Here is a 25,768-nt window from a genome sequence, read left to right on the forward strand (position 1 = left end):
AAATATCTTCTTTTGTTTTTCTCTTTTTTAAAATATGTTTACAATAAAAATTTTGTAAAGTTATATATCAAAAAAAAGCTGAAGGGAAATAGGTTAACCTGTCTCTTTGAAGACAAATTTTTAATATTTAATGAGGCAGTTCAATAAAACATGCCTGTTGAGAATGCAAATCTGTATGCATGACTTTCCATAGTTTGCTGCACTGTTAAAATCTCAAATGGATCAATATTGAACAAAAAGTAAAAGAATTGAAAAAAGGTGATGTTTAATGAACACATTTCCTGCCTAACTAAATTAATTCTTAAAATTGTCTTAAAACACTAACAAGTCAACACAACATGTTTTAGTTTCCTTCTACATTAGAAAATAATGATTTCACCAGGAAATCAACACTTTGAGTTCAGTGACTATATTACTGATCCAAGTCCTCACTGTAGAAAATCTCAATATTTTCTTGTCAGCTATCTTCATTAGAAGATAAAATCAAACAACACAGGAAGATAAATAGGCACTTCTCATACAAATCATATTTATGAACACCATGAATATTGTCTTCCAGATTATCTGAAATTATGACTACCTCACATTAAAATACCCTGGAAAGAAGTTCAGAAAAGTCCAGTGTGTCTATTAATTTCCTAAGTAGAATTTATTGGGAATACTCTTCTTACGCATGACCTCAACATTAGAAAATTTAAAATACAATATTTCACTCATTTTGAATCTATCTGAAAATGAGCAGATATGGAAGGCTTCTATTGATTGAAAAATGTTTTTATTTTCTTTTACCTTTAGATAATGAAGACTCTTTCATAAACCTTAAAACAGAGCATAGTTATAGCTCTCAATGAGACTGAGTTTTTTACACTGAAGAAGAAATCATTTCAGATATAAACCTTGGTTCTTGAGCCAACTTGTAGGAAAAAGGTTCAATGAAGGCAAGGAATACATGTTTTCTTTCAGCTCTTTCAGCATAGTACATAAAGCATAAATAATATGTTCACTTTGTGCCACAGTGAATATGGTGATCTAATATTTGGCCAATAATTTAACAAAACTTACCTGTACTTTCTTGTCAGTGACCTAAAAAAAGAAAAGCCACAAAGGTCCTACAGGTTTTACAAGTAGATCAAGAAAGGTTCAACTTGTGGGAAAAATATCAGCTAACTTCTTGAGGAGACAGACGGGAACCTGCTGCTGAAACTAAACAGCATAATGGAGATCAAAAATATCACCTGCCACTCAGCCTGGGGGCTGTTACAGAGAGACAGTAACACTGGAAGTTCTTTAAATGATGATGTAAAAAAGTGGAAGAAATTTTTAAAGTAGTGAAGCATCCTTAGGAATTCATAAAATAACAACAAGAAGTTCAGTTATGTATAGACTCCACAGCTGAATGTCAAAAAACATGTTAATTAGAGAACTAATAAAAATGGCATAGGGATCTCCATTATTTGACAGAAAGAATGTATCCTGTGGAAGCAATAATAGAATTAGTCTTTCTGAGACTGCAGACAATAAAATGCTTTCAGTATACAACAAACACAAACAAATCAATAAGGGAAAAAGAAAATAATGATCATAAATTTGCAATGAAAATATAATGTATGCCTACAGCAGATTGCCTGTATGGCGGGATATGAAAATTCAGTTTTATTCACACAACAGGAAAGCTTTGTGGAATAGATATTTTAATGATTTATCTCAGGTACAACCAGTAAGGTATTTCATTTATAGAACATACGCATTAATGCTTTATTTTATCACTAAAACTTCCTTGGTTTACCATAATCCACTCTGTTTTATAATCCAAAATGCCATCCCAGACTAACTATTCGAATTGTTCATGGAAAACAGTAACTTGTATAATGTAGTCGTACAGTAATACCAAGATTCAGACTATTACAGCATTATGACTAACATCTATGCAAGAATACTACATTCTAAGAGCATGAAAAAAAGAGAACTTTTATAAATAGAACGAACAAATACAAAATAATTGTATTAGCAGCTTTTGACTTTGAGGATAACATTGATTTCCTTTCCACTGTCTTTCCTCCTATGCAGAAAATAAAAGGCTTCCACAGGGGAAAAAATAATCAATTAATTAAAATGGTCTCCATAAAAGACAAAAGAAACTGAAGAAAGAGGAAGACAGTTATGCATTTTTGGAGACAGTCGATAAAGGAAACGAATTTCACACCAAGACAGTCTGTGGTGTGACGAGCGACAACTGAGGTAAGAGCTTAGATGTTACTGCAATGAACTGCAACTCTAACAGTAAAGCTTTGTGCCACAGTGAATTATCAAAGACAATTGAAGAGGTTTCATACAGGCCCACAATATTCTTACTGGGAGCTCTATCCCCTCACTGTAGTACTTCCCACAAAAGTGCATTGCTTAAATAGTCCTGGTGTTATGACATTACTCACAGAAATACTGCCCTTCTGTACTTCCATAAGTTTCTCGTGGGAATGATATTTGCAATAGTATGCTTAGAAGATTAAAATAGGGAATTCTACATTAAAAACATGTCCTGTTACATGCACTAGCATCACTGTGTAGATGGAATGGAGACCTACATGTTTACAGCTCTGAGAAGTAACAGATGAGATCAAGGAAGTCAGCATTTGAGAGGAAGGTATGGTTTAAGAGAACAATAAACAATTTGCAAATGATTTTAAGGAATGAAAATGTATTTGATCTATAATCTGAAAATCTTTATTAGCTAGATACTGACCAAACAAAAATGGCTAATAGAGATTGTTCTTCTGGTGGAGACTCAGAAGAGGCTAATAGAAATAATAATGTTAATAAATAATGATAATAAAATGTGGGAGGAGGGGGTAATAGAAATTATAAGCAAAGATGAGGTAGCAATTCCCAGTTAGAGAGAAACAGACTGTGGAAAGAAGAAAATTCATAAAAGGGAAGCTGAAGGGTAGTATGGAAACAATGACCTATGAAAGAAGAAGAAAGAAGGAAATAAAAGGAGACCAAAGAAAGATGTTTCTCCCTTTGTGCATTCTTGTTGCCAGAGGCACCACAGGAAAAAAAGGCTTAGAGTTCTCCACGTCTGGGAAGACATCTGAAATAGCACACTGTGGGAGGACTTGGAAGAGAGGAGAGGACTGGAAAGGGAGAAAGGTACTACAAGTACCTACAAAGAACAAAGTATTAGAACAAGACAATTATGATGTAGACAGGTAGATTATTTTTCAGAACATCACGTACGGAGGACATTTTGAGAAGAAAATCAAGGAATTATTCGTATGTGTCAGTGTAGTGGCAGTGGCAGTGAGAGAAAGAATGATAAGGCAGTAATAAAGTCAGGGCAAAAGAAAGAGAATGGGGGAAATTTTTTATATCCTTTTAAAACAAGATATTTGGTAAGCTTGACAGTCCACTTAATACAATCTGACTTTGCATGGTAGATAGGAAAGAATACTTATTCTATACAAGATTAACGCCACTTAGGTCAATGAAGAAGCCACTGGTGTAAAAATCAGTCCCTGCTTCCAAACTGTCACAGCTCTCAACTCCATGGTTCAGGAATAAGATTTAATATATTTCAGTCTTTCCAGGACTGGTATGATTACCACATGTTTGCAAATATTTCATATGCAACACTTCATTAGTGTAAGCAAGAAAAGAATCGTAGATGTGTTTGGAATGCAATATTTTTACTATGCACATCTGCAATGGAAGCTGTGGGTTTGGCCTGTTTAGTCTCTCCACATGAAATATTTCTTTGCATACTGTGAAACTGCATGCAGTTCAAACAGCATGCAGACTTCCACAAACAGATTAAACTTCCCTCATTACACAACCACATATGTCTGAATTCAGCGTAATAATGTCAGGTGGTACCATAGAAGATGAATCAAAGGCAGATTCCCAGTTTAAAATGAATTTCACCGATCTACACTAGGAAAGGTGTACAAGGTATCCTCCCATCTAAAATAATTATATTAACAAAATATCTTATGACTTTCAAGTATGGAACAAAACACATCTGTTATTTTCTGATCTATTCAAATGCGTTATCATTACCATTCCAAGTGATCAAATGATGACAAACCATTAAGATTCAATGACAATATTCATTCGTTCTTATATGTATAATCAATATTGTTATGAGTTGAGTAACTGCATGCATTTTAATATTTTTCCCTTTTAATTTTTAAAATTGTACTCTGAAGAAGTTAAAGTCTATCACCTGCTTATTAGACACAGCAAGGAGAGAAGAACAAATTATTTACTTTTCACTTGGGAAAGTTAGACACATCTTGGACTTGAAGGTTGTTTCTTAGATGGGGATTTGGGGGGAAAGGGAAAAGTGTGTGTTCATGAGGTAACTGTCTGTACTGTCCAGTCGGTAATATAAAGGCAGCAGACATATTTCACAAAGACAAGTCATGACAGTTAGGCTTTCTTAAAAAAATATCTAGCACAAAAGTCATATTTCCATCTGTCTATCCTAGACTAGTTATGTAGCGTTGATATTGTGATATTAGAGGAAAGTTAAAAACTAATTTCAACATCAGAGAAGCAATAAATAAAGAAAACTGATTGCATAATGTAGCACCTCAAAGAGTAAGGGTATCTGAACTACATTTCTAACAGGGAAAACCAAAGAACAGTACTTTTTTGAACTTCATTTCTCTTTATAAGAAACTTAATAAAGGTAAATAAACATATGACACCATGGTCTAAAATAATCTAGAAAACTACCATTCCTTTGTATTTGTTTAATTCTGTGAATTGAATAGACTACTCATGTAGACATAAGAGAATGCCAGAAAGTGTGTAGCTGAATGAGGATATATGAATACATCTTGTTTCTGGAGTGAAAAGTACCATTTGCCCAGGAATGTCTATTACAGCATTCAAGAATAAGAGTGACTCTCCTCTACAGTCAGCATGTGTGTGTGTGTGTACTGTTTTCTTAATATGAATGTCCAAGTAACATACAAGGTTGCACTTGATGTCTTACCATCTCTTCTCAACTGTAGTATCTTTTACATACAATCAACGATACAATAATGTGTCATAACTTTGTCAAACAGTACGTGGCATTTTCACTTGTTAAAAGATTGTTGAATAGAACGATTTGTTTTCCTTACCCATTTCAGACATCTCTGGCACAGTAACAATGTATGGTCCATCTGTAAATTTTGGTGCATTGTCGTTGATATCCTGCACTTTGATAATAAATTCAGATTCAGGCTCGAGTGGCTTGTTTGTCCGTCTATCAATAGCTTGGGCATGAAGCACATAGTGTGTCTTCTGCTCTCGATCTAGGCTTTTGGTTGAATGGATGTCTCCAGTCGTGTCATCAATAATAAATATAGTCCCCGCCCCTTCTCCAGTAAGAATGTATTTGACTGATCCATCACCTTTGTCAGAATTGGAGTGCAGCTGTAGAATATATACACATAAAATCATATAAAATGACATATTAAATTTCATAAAAGGTTATTACACATAAGATATAAAAACTATAATATTACTGTTAGCACCATTCTACTTAGTTTTTAACCTTCTTACCTCTTGCTGTAATTCCTCATGTGCTATTTCTGGCAAGTCAATAATTTTGTTCAGGGTCATTTCCACCCAGCATAGTTCATTTTTTAAGCTGGGATTTTTTGGGTTCTACGTCCATTCTAGAAAACTTCCCTAAGTGAAGAATATTCTAGTAACTGGAATGTTTTTTATTTTATTTTGGATTGGTTTTAGTCCTTCCTAGTAGTTACCTTAGAGCACTCATTGCTAAAAACTCTGCCTTAAGCACTAAACCTGAAGCAGTCACACTGAGGATTGTTTGCTTCAATGATCGTAGTTCAGTCCCACCACGTATGTTATCTTCTGTGGCCCCAAGGACAGCGTCATTTACCGCTAAAGGAAACTGCGTAGTGTGGCAGTGACGGATGTCTGTCCAGGATTACTCTATCCCTCAACAAAACACAGACATTTTCATTTTGTTTGTTTGTTTTTAATTAGAAAGTCACCTAATTTTCTTGTATTCAAATTATTTATAATGAAGTAATGAACTTCGACTGATACTTCCAGCACTTCCATTGTTCCTAACACGCACTTTGTGTTATAAAATATACGTTAAGTATATTATACCCCTCCTTGAGTAGAATAAAGCTTATATTTATTGGGGGCGGGGGGCGAAAGCAAAAATCACTAAGTACCCTGGTGTATTAAGAGGTAACATGAAACAGCTACCCATTAAGTCTCAGTGCTTCTAACTTGACTTTAAAGAATTGCCTGTTTAGATTAAAAATGAACATGTGTTCTCTGAGAAGGAGGGGTGATTTTTTGATAGATTGAGAGGCTTTGTGTTTTTTTTTTCTTTAAAACAACTTTGAGAACAATATATTTATTGAGGCGCACAATGAGAACAAGGTGATAATGCAGAAATAAACAGCCTCAGGTATTGTGCAGTTATATTGTGATGTTAAACCAGTAGGAAAACTTTCTAATTTTAAGAACTCACTCATTCTTATTCTTATCCCACTGCCCTGACTCAATATCTGCAATTTGGCGTTACTAAGTTTCTATACAGAATCTGAGCAAAGCAGAAGCAGAATGCCAGATGTTATTTTTAATTAATGGAACACAAGGTGTCAGTTTCCAGACTCCTCTCCATTCTCAGCTCAGAAATCATTTAGGGCTGGACAGAGAGAAAATAAGACTTTTGGAGTCTTATTTAGAAAAAGATCATCTAGAAAAAATCATCTTTTTTCTGACTTAATTCATAAGATACAGAGGTGCTGCTATTTTCTTACTTTCTCCTCGTACCTTTTTTGCCAGGTCTTTGTCTTGCCTTTAAAATTATCTAGCTTGCTATTTGTAAAAGGAGTAAGCATATGGGGCATGATAACATCTTTCATCTCGTGTATTAAAACTATGAAATTATGGTGTCACACATAATTTATATCTTGTTGTGTACGGGGGTTGGGGAGGGGGAAGGCTAACAAAATTAAGATTGTCAGCTCATATAAACTTCAGCGTAACTTCAGTCAATGCACCATATACTTATCTGAGCCACAAGAAGATCTGACTGAATAACCAAAACAAAACTGGGTCACCGCTGTGGACCCATTTTTTTTAATTTTGAAAATGGAAGAAAGGAAGCAGAGAAAGGGTCTGTTTGCTTGGCTTTGCCTTTATAGGACATCAGGACAGTCTTATACCTTTCCTTTAGAGTAGTGATGGGAAAAATTCTGGTTACATCTCTTCTTATCCTCAGAATAATACTGGATTCTATTAACAAAGGAATAATTCACTCAATGTAAAGTGCCACGGATCCAAACTTCCTGTAAAGTCAAAATGTTCTCTGAAGTTATTTATTCCTAACAACAAGAATAATAGGTGTTCTGGTATTCTAACCCTGGTTTGCTGGTATTCTAATTTTTCAGAAACAATCAGAATTGTTTTTCTCTTGCTGCAGGTTCCTTTTTTGATAAAATGATTCCTAAGTGTTAGTGTTTGCAAATGTTAACATTTGCCTCAGACAGATTGTTTCTAATTTATGGGAAGAAAAAAAAAAACCAAGAAACCCAGGAGAAACTTTGTATGCCCAGGAAAATGACAAATTCATTGAGTTTATGAAGCTATAAGGAACTCCAGTTAAAACTATCCCAAACTGAAAAAGATCAGAAGAATCTCCATCCTCATTCTCTCCTTTTTACTCTGTATGCATCTATGCAAAAGCATATTCAGGTATGCCAGATAGAGATCCCAGCAAAAATCACTGTATTCATAACTGGAATTATGAAATTATGAACCAGTTAAGAAATTGGTTACATATATAGGTAAGAAATCAACAGAATAAGGAACTGCTGTAGAATTTAAGAAGTAAGCTTTCTTCAAAAAACCCAAATATCAACATAGACATGGCATTCCAATGCCATACTGCAGAAAGGCACATTCAGAAATTCACTGTGATAGCACGAAATGCATGGAATATTTGGAAAAATTAATAACATTAGATATTTTTTTGTTGTGAAGAAACAACTATTTGTACTTGTTATCAGTGAAGAAAATCCAGGTACATTTTGAGTCAGCGGGCTTTTACATCTAGCAAGTAACGAAAGTTAAGAAATACAAGATTCTCAGCTGATTGCATGGCCAACCAGTTATATGTTATTTCTGCTAAACATCATGTTACCCAGCAAACTTCAATTGAAAAATGCAGGCAGGAATGTCATTAGAAGAAAATTATCTGGGTATTAAAAGACGCTGAAAGCCTTCAATTTGCAACTGGTCTTTTACACCGTGGTTGTAAGGCAACAACTTGAAAACACGGGAAAGCTAAGAGAAGTTCCTGCTTCCCTACTTCCTGGTATTTTTTCTGTTGTTTGAAATATAACACTTTGATTCATGCCTTTTAATTTCTAATGCTGAATTCTAAATTCACATAGGAGGATTTTGCATAGCACTTCTACTGCATAACAAAAGGACCTTTCCTTTGTCAGTTGGTTTATATTTCAGTTTTACTGTAAAGTCAAGCTTAAATAACTGTTTGTCTTCTTTAATACTTCCATCTCAGTACAAATTGGCCCAAGTAGAAAAATATCAAGGCTTTTCTCAAATGCTTATTTGCAATATGTGTTGTGCTGAAGAGAGCCCCTGGGAATCCCTGCTTAAGACAATGCCTACCAGATTAATGAGAGATTCATGTCCCTGAGCATGGCACGCTTCTTTCTTTTCCCTGCGTACTATGAAATCATCTCCACAACAGGTGGTTTATTCCACAAAAGCATTCCTAATTAGAATAAATGTGATTCACCACTTAGGTTACAAATACATGGTTTAGGAGACTGTATTTTTGCAGCTATGTCTATAATGATTTATAAAAGACAGCAAGGGAGCAAAATCTAGCTGGACAATAGTGGACTCTCTCTCTACTTGGGTCTGCTGTAACTATTTATCTTTCAGATTAATTTGACAGAGAGGGGGATGCTGATAAGCAATGCAGACTCAAGCCAACCCATGTTCTGTTCACCAGTTCAGACCTAACTTGGGTGACTTGGGGAAGTCATCTCAAGCCAGATCCCTAGAAAGGGTGTGGACATTTCATTTCAATGTGATGCCATCACCTCTGCCAATGACTACTGCAAGAACACGTATACACTAGAGGAGGAGACACTCACACGCTGTGGTAATGTGAATAAATAGCTTAGATAAACACAAAATGTGGTGTTATTTTTTCCCCTGCTGGGCCAGTCAGAGACAGAAAGTTGGAACGTTGTGGGAGTCTCTTAATTTAAAAAGAAATACAAACACATCGCAAACTGAAACATGATTACTCATAATGTTGAGATGACTAACAAGCATTGAAAAGAAATGCAAGGGAAATATGCCAAACATTAGAACACAACTCTCTGATTTCTGTATCGGAGGTTTTTACTATGACTATGAAAACATTACTGAAAATATCTTTCAGTAGGTCTTAGTTCCTATGATAGTCCACCTCATCTGATGATTATATATTGATCTGTGATATTAACTTTTTAACTGCTACTTAAAGAAGCCTTTTTTTAACTTCTTAAATTGTTTCAACTTGCTTCCCTAAACAATCTCGTCTTAGACCCCAAACCCTATTTTAAAAATGACTTTGCAGATCAATAGTTTGCCTAGTTAACCATTAGAGACTAATACAGCTTGCACTCACCACTTAGGCCTCCCTAGCCCCCAGGGGTCCCCCCACCCTGCCCATGGCTCCGGACCTCACTGCAGCCCCCCAGGGCCACCAGCCAGTTTCTATCCTAAGTGATGGGCTTGCTTCTGAAAACATTACTTATCACTGCTGATTTGGTTATATTCCTAACAAGAACATATCTATTAAATATTCTGAACCTGTCCACAACCAGAAGCCAACAGAAAGTATTTAATTTTCTTCCCCCGTTGGGCATTATTCCTGTCTTTATTTCTCTGAATTGTTAGGGAAAGAAGAAACTGAAAATAATAGCTGAAGAGCATATCTGGAATGTCACCTTTATCAGCCCAGTGGGCTCCACTTCTTGACATATTTAATAACAGGTTGGATTCAGGATGATTTATGACAGTTCCTCAATCTTTAACTAGCTTATATCAGCAGTGTATGACTGATTTAGCAGAATAGCAACCAAGGTACCCTTTTTTTACTAAGACTTAAACATTATTCTTCCATCAGTCCATTTAAATGCTTAGCTTTATTTTAGTATTCCTGCAGGAACTGTAGGGCTACCTTTTCCAAAGACATGATCTGAAGAGGTATACAAAACATTTCAGTTAATGAGTTTTCTTTATATTCTTATCTTAATTTTGCTACTATGAATCTTTAAACACTTATAATTTGATGTACCAGCATATTAACTGCTGTAAAACGAATGCACAGATTGTAGGCTTATTGCCCAGCTAATACAGTATTGTTACTGCTAGTAACTGCAAAGCGATCAGGTGGTTAAAGCCTAATCGCAAAACCAAATGGTTAGGTGTCATTGCCAATCAGTTTAACCAGACAACAGGTTAGGTGTCTACTGCTTAGCTACTGGCCTTATTCACTACCCTTCATCCTCATACATCTTTTACTTAATTTATTGCTTAGCCACATCATACATCCAAACATTTAAGCATGTGACCACATGCATTGTCAAGCAAATGACCACAAATAGGCAGAAACTACTAGACAGTATAGAAGCGGGGACCAATGGGAAAGAAGCACACCAATGAGTACTATAAAACCAGTCAAAAAATTGAGGAGGAAGCCAACATCCTGCTCCTGCTGGGAATGTGGGATGCTAACAACTCACAGCGATCACCGTGCTCCCCCGTGCTTGCCTAAGGAAGACAAGCCGCAACCAGGAAACCGTGCATGACCAGAAGAACGAAAAAGAAACCTGGATAAGAGGGGCAGTTGTAAAGTAGAAGAGTTGTCTATTAGTGATTTAATTGTGCAACTGCTTCCCCCTGTTTGCTTTAATTGAACAATTTGGATTATTGGTGTGTTGTGTGGGTGGCATTTTAAGTGGACTAGTGTGCTGGTTTTGGCTGGGATAGAGTTAATTTTCTTCACAGTAGCTAGTACGGGGCTGTGTTTTGGATTTGTGCTGGAAACAGTGTTGATAACACAGGGATGCTTTAGTTACTGCTGAGCAGCGCTTACACAGAGTCAAGGCCTTTTCTGCTTCTCACCCCACCCCACCAGCGAGTAAGCTGGGGATGCACAAGAAGTTGGGAGGGGACACAGCTGGGACAGCTGACCCCAACTGACCAAAGGGATATTCCATACCATATGACGTCATGCTCAGCATGTAAAGCTGGAGGAAGAAGAAGGAAGGGGGGGACGTTCAGAGTGATGGCGTTTGTCTTCCCAAGTCACCATTAGGTGTGATGGAGCCCTGCTTTCCTGGAGATGGCTGAACACCTGCCTGCCCATGGGAAGTAGTGAATGAATTCCTTGTTTTGCTTTGCTTCTGTGCAGGGCTTTTGCTTTACCTATTACCCTTCCAATTCTCTCCCCCATCCCATTGTAGGGGGAGCGAGTGTGCAGTTGTGTGGGGCTTAGTTGCTAGCTGGGGTTAAACCACAACAACTACTAATGACTTTTACAATATTTTAATTGGACTACCAATAAATTCTTGGATCTGGATATAAGATATATGCTGTTCTGTTGAAAAAAAAAAAATTGTGAAGAGATTCCCATACATGTGCTAAATTCAAATCCAAGACTCATTTGAAAAAATCAAGAACTGTTGCACTAACCTAATGCACTTAATCAGAGTAGAAGTGGTTATGTACATATAAACCTAAATTATTTTTAAATAACTGCAGAGAATTAACTTAAAACTTATTGTTGACAAATAATAAACAATAAAAATAATATGCACAGAATTCCAAAAGCAAAACCTAAGTTCTGGTAGTGACGCTACCATTCTGTCTTTTGAATAAAGTATTGTCTTCTCTGGAGAGCAACATGCTCTTTCAAGAAGAGCAGCAGAACCTCCCCCCTTCTCAATTCTCTTATCATTGCCAGTCAGTTTAACCAGACAACAAGAGGGTCCCAGCAAAACACTACCACAGCAAAGTCTACCAATGAGTGCCCAACCTAGAGGAATGACAAAATTATTCCCAAACAACATGAGCTATGAGCTTTAGCAAAGCATAGGAGAATATATTAAAAAAAGTATGTACACATGTTACTTTACTTTTGTTGCGCAGAACTGTTTAATGCTTCATTAAAAACGTCAAAATGTAGATACGTATAAAGAATTAATGGTACAACACTAAAACACTGAGTAAAAGTATTTTAATCTTCTCTCTAATAAGAACTGCAATCATGTTGACTTCCTTTGATGTTTGTGTAGACACAACATGTAATGTAAAAGAAATGACACAATAACTTAGTAGTAGTAAAAACCGCATATAAAATTATTCTGAATGGTGCACACTGCAAAATCAGAGTCTAGCTGATACTACTGAAATGTGCATTGTGCCTATGCAGTAAAAGCATCCTCAGCTTTGCCGCAGACTTGCTTCCTTTGGTCTGAGCTATAAAATATGTTTTAATGAAACATACCGCTCTGGGCAATGTCACACCTTTTGATGGAATTCTCAGAGGAAATCATTAGCCCAGGCGATAACTGTATTATCCATAGCAGTGCCCACAAATCGAGAAGAAGCTATTCCACACCCTTGTCAAACAGAGGAAGAAAATACAGAATTGCAATTGCCCCATCTGCTGAATGGGTTTTCTGAGATAGAAAAAAATAATTGGATTGCAATCATCCAGGAAAAACACAACTGAAACAGTATTAACTTCACAGTATAACGCTACAGCATACAAACATCTGTTCTTGCAAGATGTGTGTATCTGAAGTCCGCTCCTTTGCTGCTGCTTTTGGGGAGACTGGATAATGGCAGAAGTATGCAGGTGCATAAGCAATCACATCTGAAATAACATCAGGTGTACTAAAGCTGAGAGAAGTGGTCAACATTAGCTTCTATTGTCTCTCTGTACAAAAGGAGGACTCCAGTGAATGACAAGAAAAATAGAAAATGGAATCCTAAAACAACACAATAAACATTTACGTATAAAATTGTTGTTTTGCTTTCAAAGAACACGATATATTTTTAAGAAAAACAGAATCCAAAATTGTACTTTCTGTGTACTATGTGTCTAAATCAATTTAGAAGAAAAATACTTCCACTCTGCTGAGGTTTTCACCTGAACTCTCTTCACAGTAGTAAGCTCTCATTTCAGACATCTTTTACCTGGGGAAATGCTATGAGGAAATGGGCATAGAAACTATTCTTTTTTCAAGAAAGTAGGATTTACACAGCATATTTGTTTTACACATTTTAAAGAGCTGGACAGGCATCCTGTTGCAGAACATGCTAACCAAAGTCTTCTAAAAGTATAATTATGTAAATATACTTGTTTGCAGGTCCCAGGGCTAAGTGACTACAGCTCATTGAACCATTGCTCTAAAACATGTCTGAAATTAAGTTGGTCTTTTTGTTTGGGTCTTATTTGAAAAAAAGATTATTTTTAAACAGAAAACAAAACAAGACTCCTCATTCCCCAGTACTGCTCTATAGCCAGGAGAGTTGTTTCAGACTGGAAGCACACTGCCTTTAGCCCATGAAATGCTCACCTGCAGTGATACTTATGCAGAATGGCCATGAGATAGTGTAAGGTAAGTGCTTGACTCTGTCATATCATACCGCCTTTACTTCTGACTAAGTAAGGAAAATCATAAAAGGTCTTAGTTACAGAGCTTCTTTTTTTTTTAGGTCTCGCAGTCTCCTTAAAGGGCAAGTATCATTATCTCTCTTTCAAAGAGAAGTAATCTCAGTTTCACAGACTTGAACTACCAACTTTACCCAGAAATAAGAAAACAATTCAGATTTTAAAAGCCCCAAACCAGACTCCGGTCCATCCAGTTGTGATATCATTAGACAATGCTGAACTCTGCAATTCCCAGAGAAACTGGGAGGGCATGGATTCCTGAAGCCATAAAAAAAATATTTCCTGGAGGGCTATAGAATTTAAGAACATTTAGAAACTCATCTTTTCCATGCCATCAGAAAAACATCATCAATAGGAAAAAAAAAAAAAGAAAAAAAGGTAAATCAAACTATGAGAGATGAAAGTTAGACTTTAAATGAATGCTTCATTGTTACATTCAGCCAAATAATTCTCAAGATCTAGGCCAGATTTCTGCTAGGTTTCTTTGTATGGTAGCCAAAAGTCTGGCTTCAATGGGTATGAACAAGTAATTAATGCATGGGTCGATGTTATATTACTTCATAGCATTCTGCTCTGGCAATACATGACTCCCTTCTCCCCTCTGATGTCGTATGTCACTAAGCCATGCAGAAAACTATTTCATGCTCTCTAGACAAATTTATAAAATTGAGTGGTCTTCAGTTTTCAGCAGGTCCTCACAATCACTGTCACCAAAACCCCACTTTACAATCAATAAATTTGTAATTGTGGTAATAACTTAGATTCCTAGATCCATGTAGAAGGACCATAAATTTGACTAAGTTTGAATCCAAATGCCTTGATGATGCACTGTTACTAAAAGAAGCCCTGGCCACATTACATCACCATTGGAAGAAGAATGTTTTGTTTCAGTTTGTGTTGTTACTAATTTACAATAAGGAGGTGTTATGCCAGCATAAAGCACTTCTAAAAATCTTGCCTTTCCTGTAAATGGGCACGAGCATACAATAAAAGTGCTTCAGTTCATGAAGGTACTACTCTCTGGCACAGGCCTTGCAAACTTCTAATTTACTTAGATCACTGAAGCACTGCTATGTTTGTAAATGCCTTACTGTTCAGTTACATAGTCACAGATGCATTAAACCTCAAAGATGCAAAAAATAGTCCTAGGTACCGATATCATAACTTGCGTTATCTGAAGAAGTAAGCCCGTTTTCATATGAAAGAATGTTTGCTTAGGACATTGAAAAGGTCAGAAAAATGGTAAGTGCATATACTCTTTGAAAACACCAAGAGATGCAAGAGTTTGGGGCTTGGAACTTCACTGAAGCAGTGAAAAGCTATTCTTCACTGCAAAACATTGCACATTTGAGACAACGATGGAGTAAAAACACAGTTTCTGTTTCCACACACAGTTTCTGCAGACTTTCTACAGATGCTCTTGACCTTCATTTCTGGTGCTTGTTCAGTCAAGCTACTCTCATTGCAGTATTTATTTTGTTTTTAATATGCAGTATTTATTTTGTTTTTAATATGCACAAAGAGACAATCAAACTCTATTTTTCCTTTCCATTTGCAGTACAGAGGGAAAAAAGGGAACACATCCATTGTAACAGGGTCTTCCAAAAAGAAAATACATATCTGCCCTTACTGAACAAGAATGCCAACCTAAGGATTATTTCAGATTTTTCAAAACGAGAAAGTACTATTAGTTCTCTAAAACCCTGATCAATGAATTCCACATTACATGTGATCTCCATATGTATAGCTTCTCCTGATATTAAGGGGAGTTACAGAAATAGCTCACTGGAGCACAGAGCTGTAAGTGTCATAGTACTCAATTTATTATGGAAAGTATGATTTATTTGTTTCTTTGCTTGTTTGTCTGACAGTGCTACAGCAAATACTGTTTACTCTATGAAAGTTCTTAAGACAGCATATTCATTTTTAAGCTCTGGAAAAACAACTCTGCAGTGTACCCATGTGATATTCTAAATTACTTCTTTCTCCTTTGCTCTTCCTAAATAATATTGTGAAGATAAAAATAAATGTGTGATTTTCTGATGTAGTATTTGTGAGCCATATAAAATCAACAAGAGAAAATTTTAAGTCAGGGACTCAATTACTTACTCAATTACAGAGTTTGATTAGGAAAAAAATATTATGTGGAAAAGTTCAAGGAGAGAGAATTAATTTACCAGCTTCCTTTTATGCCATCCTTCCAAAAATCTTTCACACATTTTTGGTTTTGATGTCTTTGAAGCTAATTTGATGAGAAATTTATAAGAATGTGGAGAGAAAACAGGTTAGCTACTGTCCAATGACTTCTATTTCAGGTGAAAAAGTTGTTTCATTCAGAAGAAACTGAAAAGAACACACTACCACACATTATCAAGGACTGCAGAGATCATTGTTTCAAAAGGATTTCATCTCTGTATTTTTGTGAGCTCCTTATCAACTCATGTTAATGCACTTTTCCAGGTAAAACAAATGCATGTTTTCATTATTGAGAGTTTTTTTGGTCTTTTTATTTGTTAAGAGTTCTTTGTTATATACCTTATAATATTAGAAAGTGGTATGACAATATTGAATATCAGAATATTGATTTATTGGGGTATTGATTCACTGCTTCTACAGTATTTAATATTTAAAGGCATGTGTTTCGTTTTGCATCTGGAATGCCATTTCATTTCTTTTACGTGGCCTACAGCTTGTCTTCTTGTTGGGTGAAATTTAGATTTGTAAAAAAATTACTTCTGTATAGAGTTTCCATTACACATGTCACAAGTGATCACTCTTCTTCTATATCTCCCTTAGAAGAGAATGTGAGTTTTTTCCTATCACAGACACTTTTCTTCTTCCTATAATGTATGTACTCTTGCTGTTTGCTAGAAGCAAAAAGTACTATGTGACACAGGAAAAGAGCCCCACATCATCATGACAAGGAAATGTTTCCACAAATTTATTTAAAAGGTCAGTAGAGCCTCAAAATCCATTGACAATGGAGAATGCCAACTATGCTACTTTCAACATCTTTGTTGGGTAGGTCAGAAGATCCATGTTCACAGCAGAAGTTTATCACTAGCCCCCTCCACAGATGTAAGTCATGTAATGACTGCAATAAAAAAGTGACAAAGCGGTCACTACTGTTACAGTGATAACTATGCTTTTACAAGTAGAAATAAAGAAATGGGAACATATCAAACCCAGTGAATGGGAATGTAAACAACTGTCCTTAACTTTAGCATGCTTTTTATGAACTGTTACAAAAACTTTCTGGATCTCCTATGGATGTAAACTGCGGGATTTCAAGAATCTTTTTTGTGCATTTCCGTACTTAACACATGGATTATCAAGAAGTAGTACAGTTTCTGTGCTCAAGGTTTTTTAATCAGGTAATTCTTACCAATGAGCACAGTTTTTTTTCAAAGGGGTAGCATTCCACTGCTTCTGTATTCTTCCTAGAGTCATCATGACCCCCATCTGTCCATAAATATCTGTACTGCCACCACTGCAAGGCTTTGATTTTAAGACAGAGTAAACCTCTCATTATTGACGCGGTTCAGTACAACTTCTGGACAAGTAAAACACAAGTTCTGAAAATGTTTACAAACAAATTTTATATCACAATTTATGACTGACTGGCATTTTGCGTTAACAGCATTCCTATAGAGGCCTTGTGTAACATGTAATCTTTTGCTACTTTTTCCACCTGACAATGTAATTGCAAGTCCTGCATGATGCCTTTTCAGCACAGTACAGAGCATTTCCATCCTTTCATGGACAACAACCGTTCTTCATTGTGACTGACAACACACATTCTAAAAATGATGAAAAGAATGATGCTACACTTTTGAAATAGCAACAAAAAAGACCAAGCCCTCCAAATTTCCAGAAACCTACATTTAGATTCCAAATATGCTTAATTGTTCCTGCATTGAATCCATGAAATATCTGTTTCTAAAAGCAGCCGTGGTATATTTTTGTATAATGGGATATACAAGAAGAATCTATGTCCATGAATCAGGTATCCACAGATGAAATTGTGATGTAAAATTGTCTAACATTTGATAGTCTAATATTTCTGAGCAATAATTTTTACATTAAAATTCTCCTATATGTTAAAAAACATGGAAAGCATGCTGAAGAACTTATCTTACATAGCTTTAGATATATGGATCTTTAAAAATTAAATAAAACCTTCTCCTCAAAGTTCTAAATTTCTCACTGAAAAAATATTTATGTTCTTTGCTGTCCATTGTAAAGTCACATATGTTTGATACTTGAACTTGTTTTCATTTGTCTGCAGGATAGACATATCCTGAGCACGGAATTATCTTGAATTTAGCGCAAGAAAAAGCTAGTTGAGAACTTCTTTCTTCCACAGTAACCCTTTGATGGTGTTTAACAGAAAGTATTTCAACAAAGCAAGTCAAAGCCTCCTCAATTTACTAAAGCAAACAGTAATATATTCTGCATGTTACATTTAACACAAAATTTATGTTTCTCATTAAGCACTGTCCTATATTCATCTTCATCTAATTCCAATAGGGAACACTAATGTTCTCTTTCTGTACATGTAAGGAATCCCAGACATGCTGTTCCATTCACTGCTATCACTTATTAAAATAAGTGATAAAATAGTCTGTTAAAATTTGACCTTTCTCCAGGACCAGTATTCCAAGTACATTAAACGCCATAAACAAACTATTCACACTTTGAGGCAATATATTCCTGTCCTTAGTGTTTGTTTTGTATATGCTGACATATCAATACAGATGTCATTTATCATGAACATTTCAGTGATTTTTCTTCCCAGAGACTCTGACACCTTCTCCCGTCCCAAAAAATGTTCAGGCAGAATAGGATTACAATCTCTAAAGCTACTGGCTGCCAAGAAACGGTTAGGTGCAAATGGTGCTTTAAAACAGTATGTGTAAAATGATAGGGAAATGAATATAAAAATGGTTCATTTCAGGAAGTAATTAAAATGAACGTTAATATATCTATTACTAAATATTCTTGCTAGCAGTACAAGGAGGTGTCAATACAGGGTACCTATAGTCTCCTTTGCATGTATAGTTAATTCATTAACATGTTTTCTGTAACAGACTGCCTCCTTTACATTTAAGAAGCCCAGGAGGAAGTGCCCATATGGGCTAGCAGAAGACACGGGGGTCTGATTCTGATCTCCCAGTGTCTTTTTTTCTAACCTAATTTCACCAATACTAGGACACGCAAAAATATTTATTCTTTTTCAGGGAAAAAAAATTAAATATATAGCTTGGTACTCCAAATACCTGCTGAATACAAGCTTTCACTCAGTCATCCTAAAGTGAGTAAATATTACTCATATTACTAAAATCAGATTTATTCCACATAAGGAATAATCTAGTAGGTTACTATGTTCACTAGTGCAGTACATCCCTAACACCAGAGATCATGGCAACAAAGCAGACTGCTGGTTAGGCAGCAGAAATACAAATTTTATTTTGATAAGAGCTCAACTATTTTTTTTTCTCAAGTGATAATTTTCAACATTATTCACTCAGCTGGAAATATGTTCCTTCTGACCCTAACAATTTTGTACCATCAGAACTAAAGGAAACTGAGACAAATGTTGGAAATGTAGTAAATATCACATTCACTAAACATGTGCTCAAGAAAACTCTGGAGAAAAACGGAAATGCCTCCTGCCTCCCACCCCTTCTGTTACTGTAAATAAAATCTTTGTTCAGGCACAAATCCACACCGCGGAGAATTTCCTGCGTGTGCCTGAGGAGCAAACCTACAGAGTAAGTATTTAGAATCACAACAGATGCTGACAGGAGAAGTTAAACAAGAAAGTTTGTATCAAAGTTATTCCTCCGTAAATGCCAATGAGACACATTCTGTCTTTCAAGAAGGATAAATTCCTGATTTGACCTAACTTGTAGGGAAAAAAAGCTACGTGCTGAAGAACAAGCACTAATCATTTCCATTAGAGTTTGGTAACGCTAGCAATGAACCAGTTTTGTTTTATTTCAGAGTCACTTTTTATCTGGCTCACAACTACTTCCAGAAGAAGTCATCTTAAAAATGTTGCAGATGTCTTATATTGCTTGTCGTAATTTGTGGGAAATATGTTTCAAAACTAAATTTTCTAACTCTTATTATTTGGTGCCTGACTTTTCCTACAGGTGCATAAAATTAGAAAAAGGGAAAAATAAGTGTATTCTAAATATGTTTATTTTTATTTAATCATCGAATGGTTGGTCTTTCTAAAAAAAAAAAAAAAATCATAGTAAGTGCTTATCCTTACAAATGCCCTGTGGTCTGAATTCTACAGATCCTTATGCTTTACATAAGTGAGAAGTATTTATTTCTTTGGAGTGGGTTCAGAATTGCTGCTTATCACTTTTATTGACACTTTTCCTTTCTTTTGAATTATGAAATGTAGAACATGAAGGAAATGCCACTGATGCCAGTGGACTTTGGATCAGGCCACTAATGCTGGTAGATAAAACTAAGGAAAATATTTATAGTTTCAATAATAAACATTAATTTCAAAGATGTTTGCTTTGATTTATAATGCATATATTACATATTTTATAAATATATAATGCATGACAAGATATAAATCTTAAAATAAACCCAGGTAACATCATAAAGGGAGAAAATTGTAATTTCAGACCACAGATTTTTATAACTGAAGGTGGGGGGGGAATGGGGTGTGTGTGTGGTGGATAATCTCCTATATCTGCAGTTAGATGAACTGGAAAAGAGCACTAAATTATTTCATTCTGTCTTGGTTTTGGCTGGGATAGAGCTAATTTTCTTCCTAGTAGCTGGTACAGTGCTGTGTTTTGGATTTAGCATGAAAATAATGTTGATAGCACACCGATGTTTTAGTTGTTGCTAAGTAGTGCTTACACTAGTCAAGGACTTTTCAGCTTCTCATGCTCTGCCGACTGAGAAGGCTGGAGGTGCACAAGAAGCTGGGAGGGGGCACAGCCAGGACAGCTGACCCAAACTGGCCAAAGGGATATTCCATACCATATGGCATCATGCTCAGCATATAAAGCTGGGGGGAGTTGGCCAGGGGAGGGGTGACCGCTGCTGGGGAACTGGCTGGGCATTGGTCGGCAGGTGGTGAGTAATTGCATTGTGCACCACTTATTTTGTATATTCTATTATTATTATTATTATTATTATTATTATTATTATTATTATTATTATTATTATTATTCCTTCCTTTTCTGTCCTATTAAACTGCTTTTACCTTAGCCCATGAATTTTACTTTTTCTTTTCTCCCTGATTCTCTCCCCCATCCTGCTGGGAGGGAGGCAGTGAGTGAACGGCTGTGTGGTGTTTAGCTGCCTGCCAGGTTAAACCACAACAGTCCTTTTGGCGCCCAACGTGGGGCTCGAAGGATTGAGATAACAACAGATCTGACCAGAGTGTGTTAAGGCAAATTTGTTATAAGCATTCATCATTTTGGTTTAACAGTCACTGGTCACAATGTTGATTAATTTACTCTCAAAGTTGTTGAGCTTGCTCTCAAAGTTGTGTCATGTAAAACCTTACTTGCTGTACCTGTTCCCTGTTGTGCTGTCTGTCACCTCTGGGAGCTGGATCAAGGATATCATTCTGCTGTGCTGTGTAACACTACTGGTTTATGATATGATAATATTATTCGTCATAAGACTAATTTTTGTATTTGTACTTCTATATTTGTACTCAGCATTGCCGTCATCTCCATACCACAGGAGTCACTTTTAGGAAACTATTAATAATTACACATTTTACCTTTTCTCCTCGAGGAACCAGTCTATGGGGGAGATGGGGAGGGACACTTTCCCCTGCTCCTTCACCTTTCCTTTCTCCTTCAGGCAAGTTACAACAGCTCTTGAAAATTTTGAATAACCTTGGGATGTTCAAGCCAGCATGGTCCTATTGCTGTATCTCCTGAATGGGGTTCAGGTCGTGATCTTGTTTAAGGTTAAACAATTATTTAAGAATACTGTCCAGAGATCAATCCTGGTGACAGGCCCTACAGCTACTCAAACCCCGGCAACAGGCACTGCGGCTGAACCAGAGAACCAACTCGTGCCGGTATTGGTCTCCTCTATACACAAGAAGAAATACACAAGAAAATCAACTCGTTTAGTAAGGGATGAAGATGAATCAGGGCCACCACAAGAACAGGAGGAGGAGGAGGCAGAACCCATAAATGAGATGGTAACCACCCGATCCCTACCCCTGAGTGAGCTGAGAGATATGCAAAAAGATTTCAGTCATCCAGGCGAGCACATTGTCACCTGGCTGCTCCGATGCTGGGATAACAGGGCCAGTAGCCTGGAATTAGAGGGTAGGGAAGCCAAGCAGCTGGGATCCCTTTCCAGGGAAGGGGGCATTGACAAAGCAATTGGAAAAGGGGCACAAGCCCTCAGCCTCTGCAGGCGACTCCTGTCAGGGGTTAAGGAAAGGTTTCCCTTCAAAGAAGATGTATGTCAGTGTCCTGGTTTCGGCAGGGATAGAGTTAATTTCCTTCCTAGTAGCTGGTACAGTGCTGTGTTTTGGATTTAGGATGAGAACAAAGTTGATAACGCACCGATGTTTCAGTTGTTGCTAGGTAGTGCTTACACCAGCCAAGGACTTTTTAGTTTTCCATGCTCTGCCGACTGAGAAGGCTGGAGGTGCACAAGAAGCTGGGAGGGGGCACAGCCAGGACAGCTGACCCAAACTGGCCCAAGGGACATTCCATACCATGTGACGTCATCCTCAGTACATAAACTGGGGAAAGCTGGCCGGGGGGGCCGCTGCTCGGGGACTGGCTGGGCATCGGTTCAGCAGGTGGTGAGCAATTGCACTGTGCATCACTTGCTTTGTGTATTATTATATTATTATTATTATTATCATTTTATTTCCATTATTAAACTGTTTTTATCTCAACCCACGAGTTTTTCTTACTTGTGCTCTTCCAATTCTCTCCCCCATCCCACCAGGGGTGGGGGGAGTGAGTGAGCGGCTGCGTGGTGCTTAGTTGCCAACTGAGGTTGAACCACGACAGTCCTTTTTGGCGCCCAACGTGGGGCACGAAGGGTTTGAGATAATAACAGATTAACCGGAGTGTATTAAGGAACTTATATCTGTTAGTAGTTGTGGGTCACAATGTTGGTTTCTCTGTTCTTGATATTGATTTGTATAATCTGCATCGTGCTCCTTTCTTTGCTGTACATGTTAAAGATTGGTGTTGGGTTTTGCAGTTTGCTGTGGTCTGCAGTGAATAGTGATGTCTCACTTGTGAGGTTTGTTTTTAGAACATTGACCTTGACGTTGGTGTGGTATGTAAATTTTGCAATGAAGCCGTTACTGTACCACGGAGACCATTTTGTGGAGACAACTAGCAATTGCAGTAACTTTTCTGAGAGTTTTTTTACGGAGGAAATACAGAATGGCAGTGTCACTACCTTCTTCTATAATGTTTCCTCCTTCATTACAGTAACTTTTCAGTATTTTGAACATCCTTGGGCAGTTAAGATACTTCTATTAATACTTCTTGGGAATATTGTTTTGGTTTTGTCTAAAGATGGTAAGCAATTTAAGAATATCATCCAGAGATCTGCCCCAAGGCTGGATAGTTATGAGTGGCAGGGTGTGTGGGACAAGATGGGCAAGTACCTAGGCCAATGGGCACCCCCAGTGTTTTGGAACTTCACCCCTGAGCAAATGCAGAATCCTGAAAAGTTAGTAGAATATTTGGAAAAAGTATGCTGTCACCCTGGCAACTCCAGAGAGATGCAGCTCATTGCAACGTGCTGGGGCCTGGCCCATGCCTACCGAGCCCTGTTCAACACCATTCAGTACCCTCAAAGGGAAGAGAAGGTCTCTGGCTCTGACAGTAAAACGACACGCCCTGCGGCCACTCCAACCCCAGCGACACGCCGTGCAGCCACTCCGACCCCAGCGACATGCTCTGCAGCTACTCAGACTCTGGCAACAGGCCCTGCGGCCACTCCGACCCTAGAGACAAGACCCGCGGCCACTCAGACCCGGGCAACACGCCCTGCGGCCACTCCAACCCCGGCGACAGGCCCTGCGGCCACTCAGACCCCGGCAACATGCTCTGCTGCTATTCAGACTCCGTCAACAGGCCCTGCGGCCACTCCAACCCTAGCGACAGGCCCCGCGGCCACTCAGACCCCGGTAACATGCACTGCAGCCACTCAGACCCCGGTGACAGGCCCTGCGGCCACTCAGACCCCAGCGACACGCCCTGTGGCTGAACCAAAGAACGAGCCTGTGCCGGTACCAGTCGCCCCTGTACACAAGAAGAAATCTTGGAAGCAGAAGCCAGCTCGTTTAGTAAGGGAGGAGGAAGCTGCTTCTAAAAGGGGGCTGGAGGAAGAAGCGTACGAGACAGACGACCCTGGAGAAGGGCCATCACGAGAACGGGAGGAGGAGAGCCGGCCGCTGATCGGGGAGGAAGAAGAGGAAGAACTCATAAACGAGGCAGTGACCACCTGATCTCTATCCCTGAGCGAGCTGCGAGATACATGAAAAGATTTCAGCCGCCGTCCAGGTGAGCATATTGTCACCTGGCTGCTCCGATGCTGGGATAATGCGGCCAGTAGCCTGGAATTAGAGGGTAGGGAAGCCAAGCAGCTGGGATCCCTTTCTAGGGAAGGGGGCATTGACAAAGCGATTGGAAAAGGGACACGAGTGCTCAGCCTTTGGAGGCGACTCCTGTCAAGCGTGAAGGAAAGGTATCCCTTCAAGGAAGATGTCATGTGTCGCCCAAGCAAGTGGACCACCATGGAGAAGGGTATCCAGTTTCTGAGAGAATTAGCTGTTCTGGAGGTGATTTATGATGACCTGAACAATGAAAAACTATCCAAAGATCCAGATGAAGTCAAGTGCACACGACCCATGTGGCGGAAGTTTATAAGCAGCTCACCATCGTCATACGCCAATTCATTGGCAGTGATGACCTGGAAAGATGGAGAGGAACAAACAGTGGATGAATTGGCTAGTCAACTCCGGCAATATGAGGAAAGTCTCTCTTCCTCCCTCGTCTCGGCTGTGGAGAAACTGTCCCGGGAGATCCAGCAACTCAGAGAGGATAGGTCCTACTCCTCACCTATACGGACCAGTATCTCGGCTATTAGGAGTCAGCGTTCTTTTCCTCGAGAGAGAATATAAAGGGTACACACCACAGGGCACCCTATGGTTTTACCTGCATGACCACGGAGGGGACATGAGGAAGTGGGATGGGAAACCTACCGCAGCCCTACAGGCACGGGTACGTGAGTTGCAAGGGAAAACAATCACAGAAAGGGGTTCTTCCAGGAAAATTGCTGCTCCACTTTCCAGCGGGCAGTTCCCCAGACAGAGTAGAAGGGCTGATCTTACTCCTGATCTTAATGAAGAAACTTCTGACCCGTACGTACAAGAAATGAGAAATGAGTACTGTGATGAGGATTAGAGGGGCCCTGCCTCCAGCCAGGGGGAGGAAAGGGACAACCGGGTTTACTGGACTGTGTGGATTCGGTGGCCTGGCACATCAGACCCACAGAAGTATAAGGCTCTGGTAGACACTGGTGCACAGTGTACCCTAATGCCATCAAGCTATATAGGGGCAGAACCCACCTGTATTTCTGGGGTGACGGGGGGATCCCAACAGCTAACTGTATTGGAAGCCGAAGTGAGCCTAACTGGGAATGGGTGGCAGAAGCACCCCATTGTGACTGGCCCAGAGGCTTCGTGCATCCTTGGCATAGACTACCTCAGGAGAGGGTATTTCAAGGACCCAAAAGGGTACCGGTGGGCTTTTGGTATAGCTGCCTTGGAGATGGAGGAAATTAAACAGCTGTCCACCTTGCCCAGTCTCTCGGAGGACCCCTCTGTTGTGGGGTTGCTGAAGGTCGAAGACCAACAGGTGCCAGTCGCTACCACCACGGTGCACCGGCGGCAATATCGCACCAACCGACTCCCTGATTCCCATCCATGAGCTGATTCATCGACTGGAGAGCCAAGGAGTGATCAGCAAGACTCACTCA

General features: G+C 38.4%; 1 protein-coding gene across 2 annotated transcripts in view; it reads right to left on the bottom strand.

The window, feature by feature from the left end:
* CDH18 (cadherin 18) overlaps window positions 1–25,768 on the bottom strand; it is a 298,102-nt gene that overhangs the window by 146,483 nt on the left and 125,851 nt on the right. For both annotated transcript variants that reach the window (XM_076330375.1, XM_076330374.1), the window contains exon 4: window positions 5,127–5,421. In XM_076330375.1, coding sequence (XP_076186490.1) covers window positions 5,127–5,421 — 295 coding nt within the window. The remainder of the gene's footprint in view (window positions 1–5,126; window positions 5,422–25,768) is intronic.

Source organism: Aptenodytes patagonicus, chromosome 2 (assembly GCF_965638725.1).
Source record: "Aptenodytes patagonicus chromosome 2, bAptPat1.pri.cur, whole genome shotgun sequence".
Taxonomy (NCBI): domain Eukaryota; kingdom Metazoa; phylum Chordata; class Aves; order Sphenisciformes; family Spheniscidae; genus Aptenodytes; species Aptenodytes patagonicus.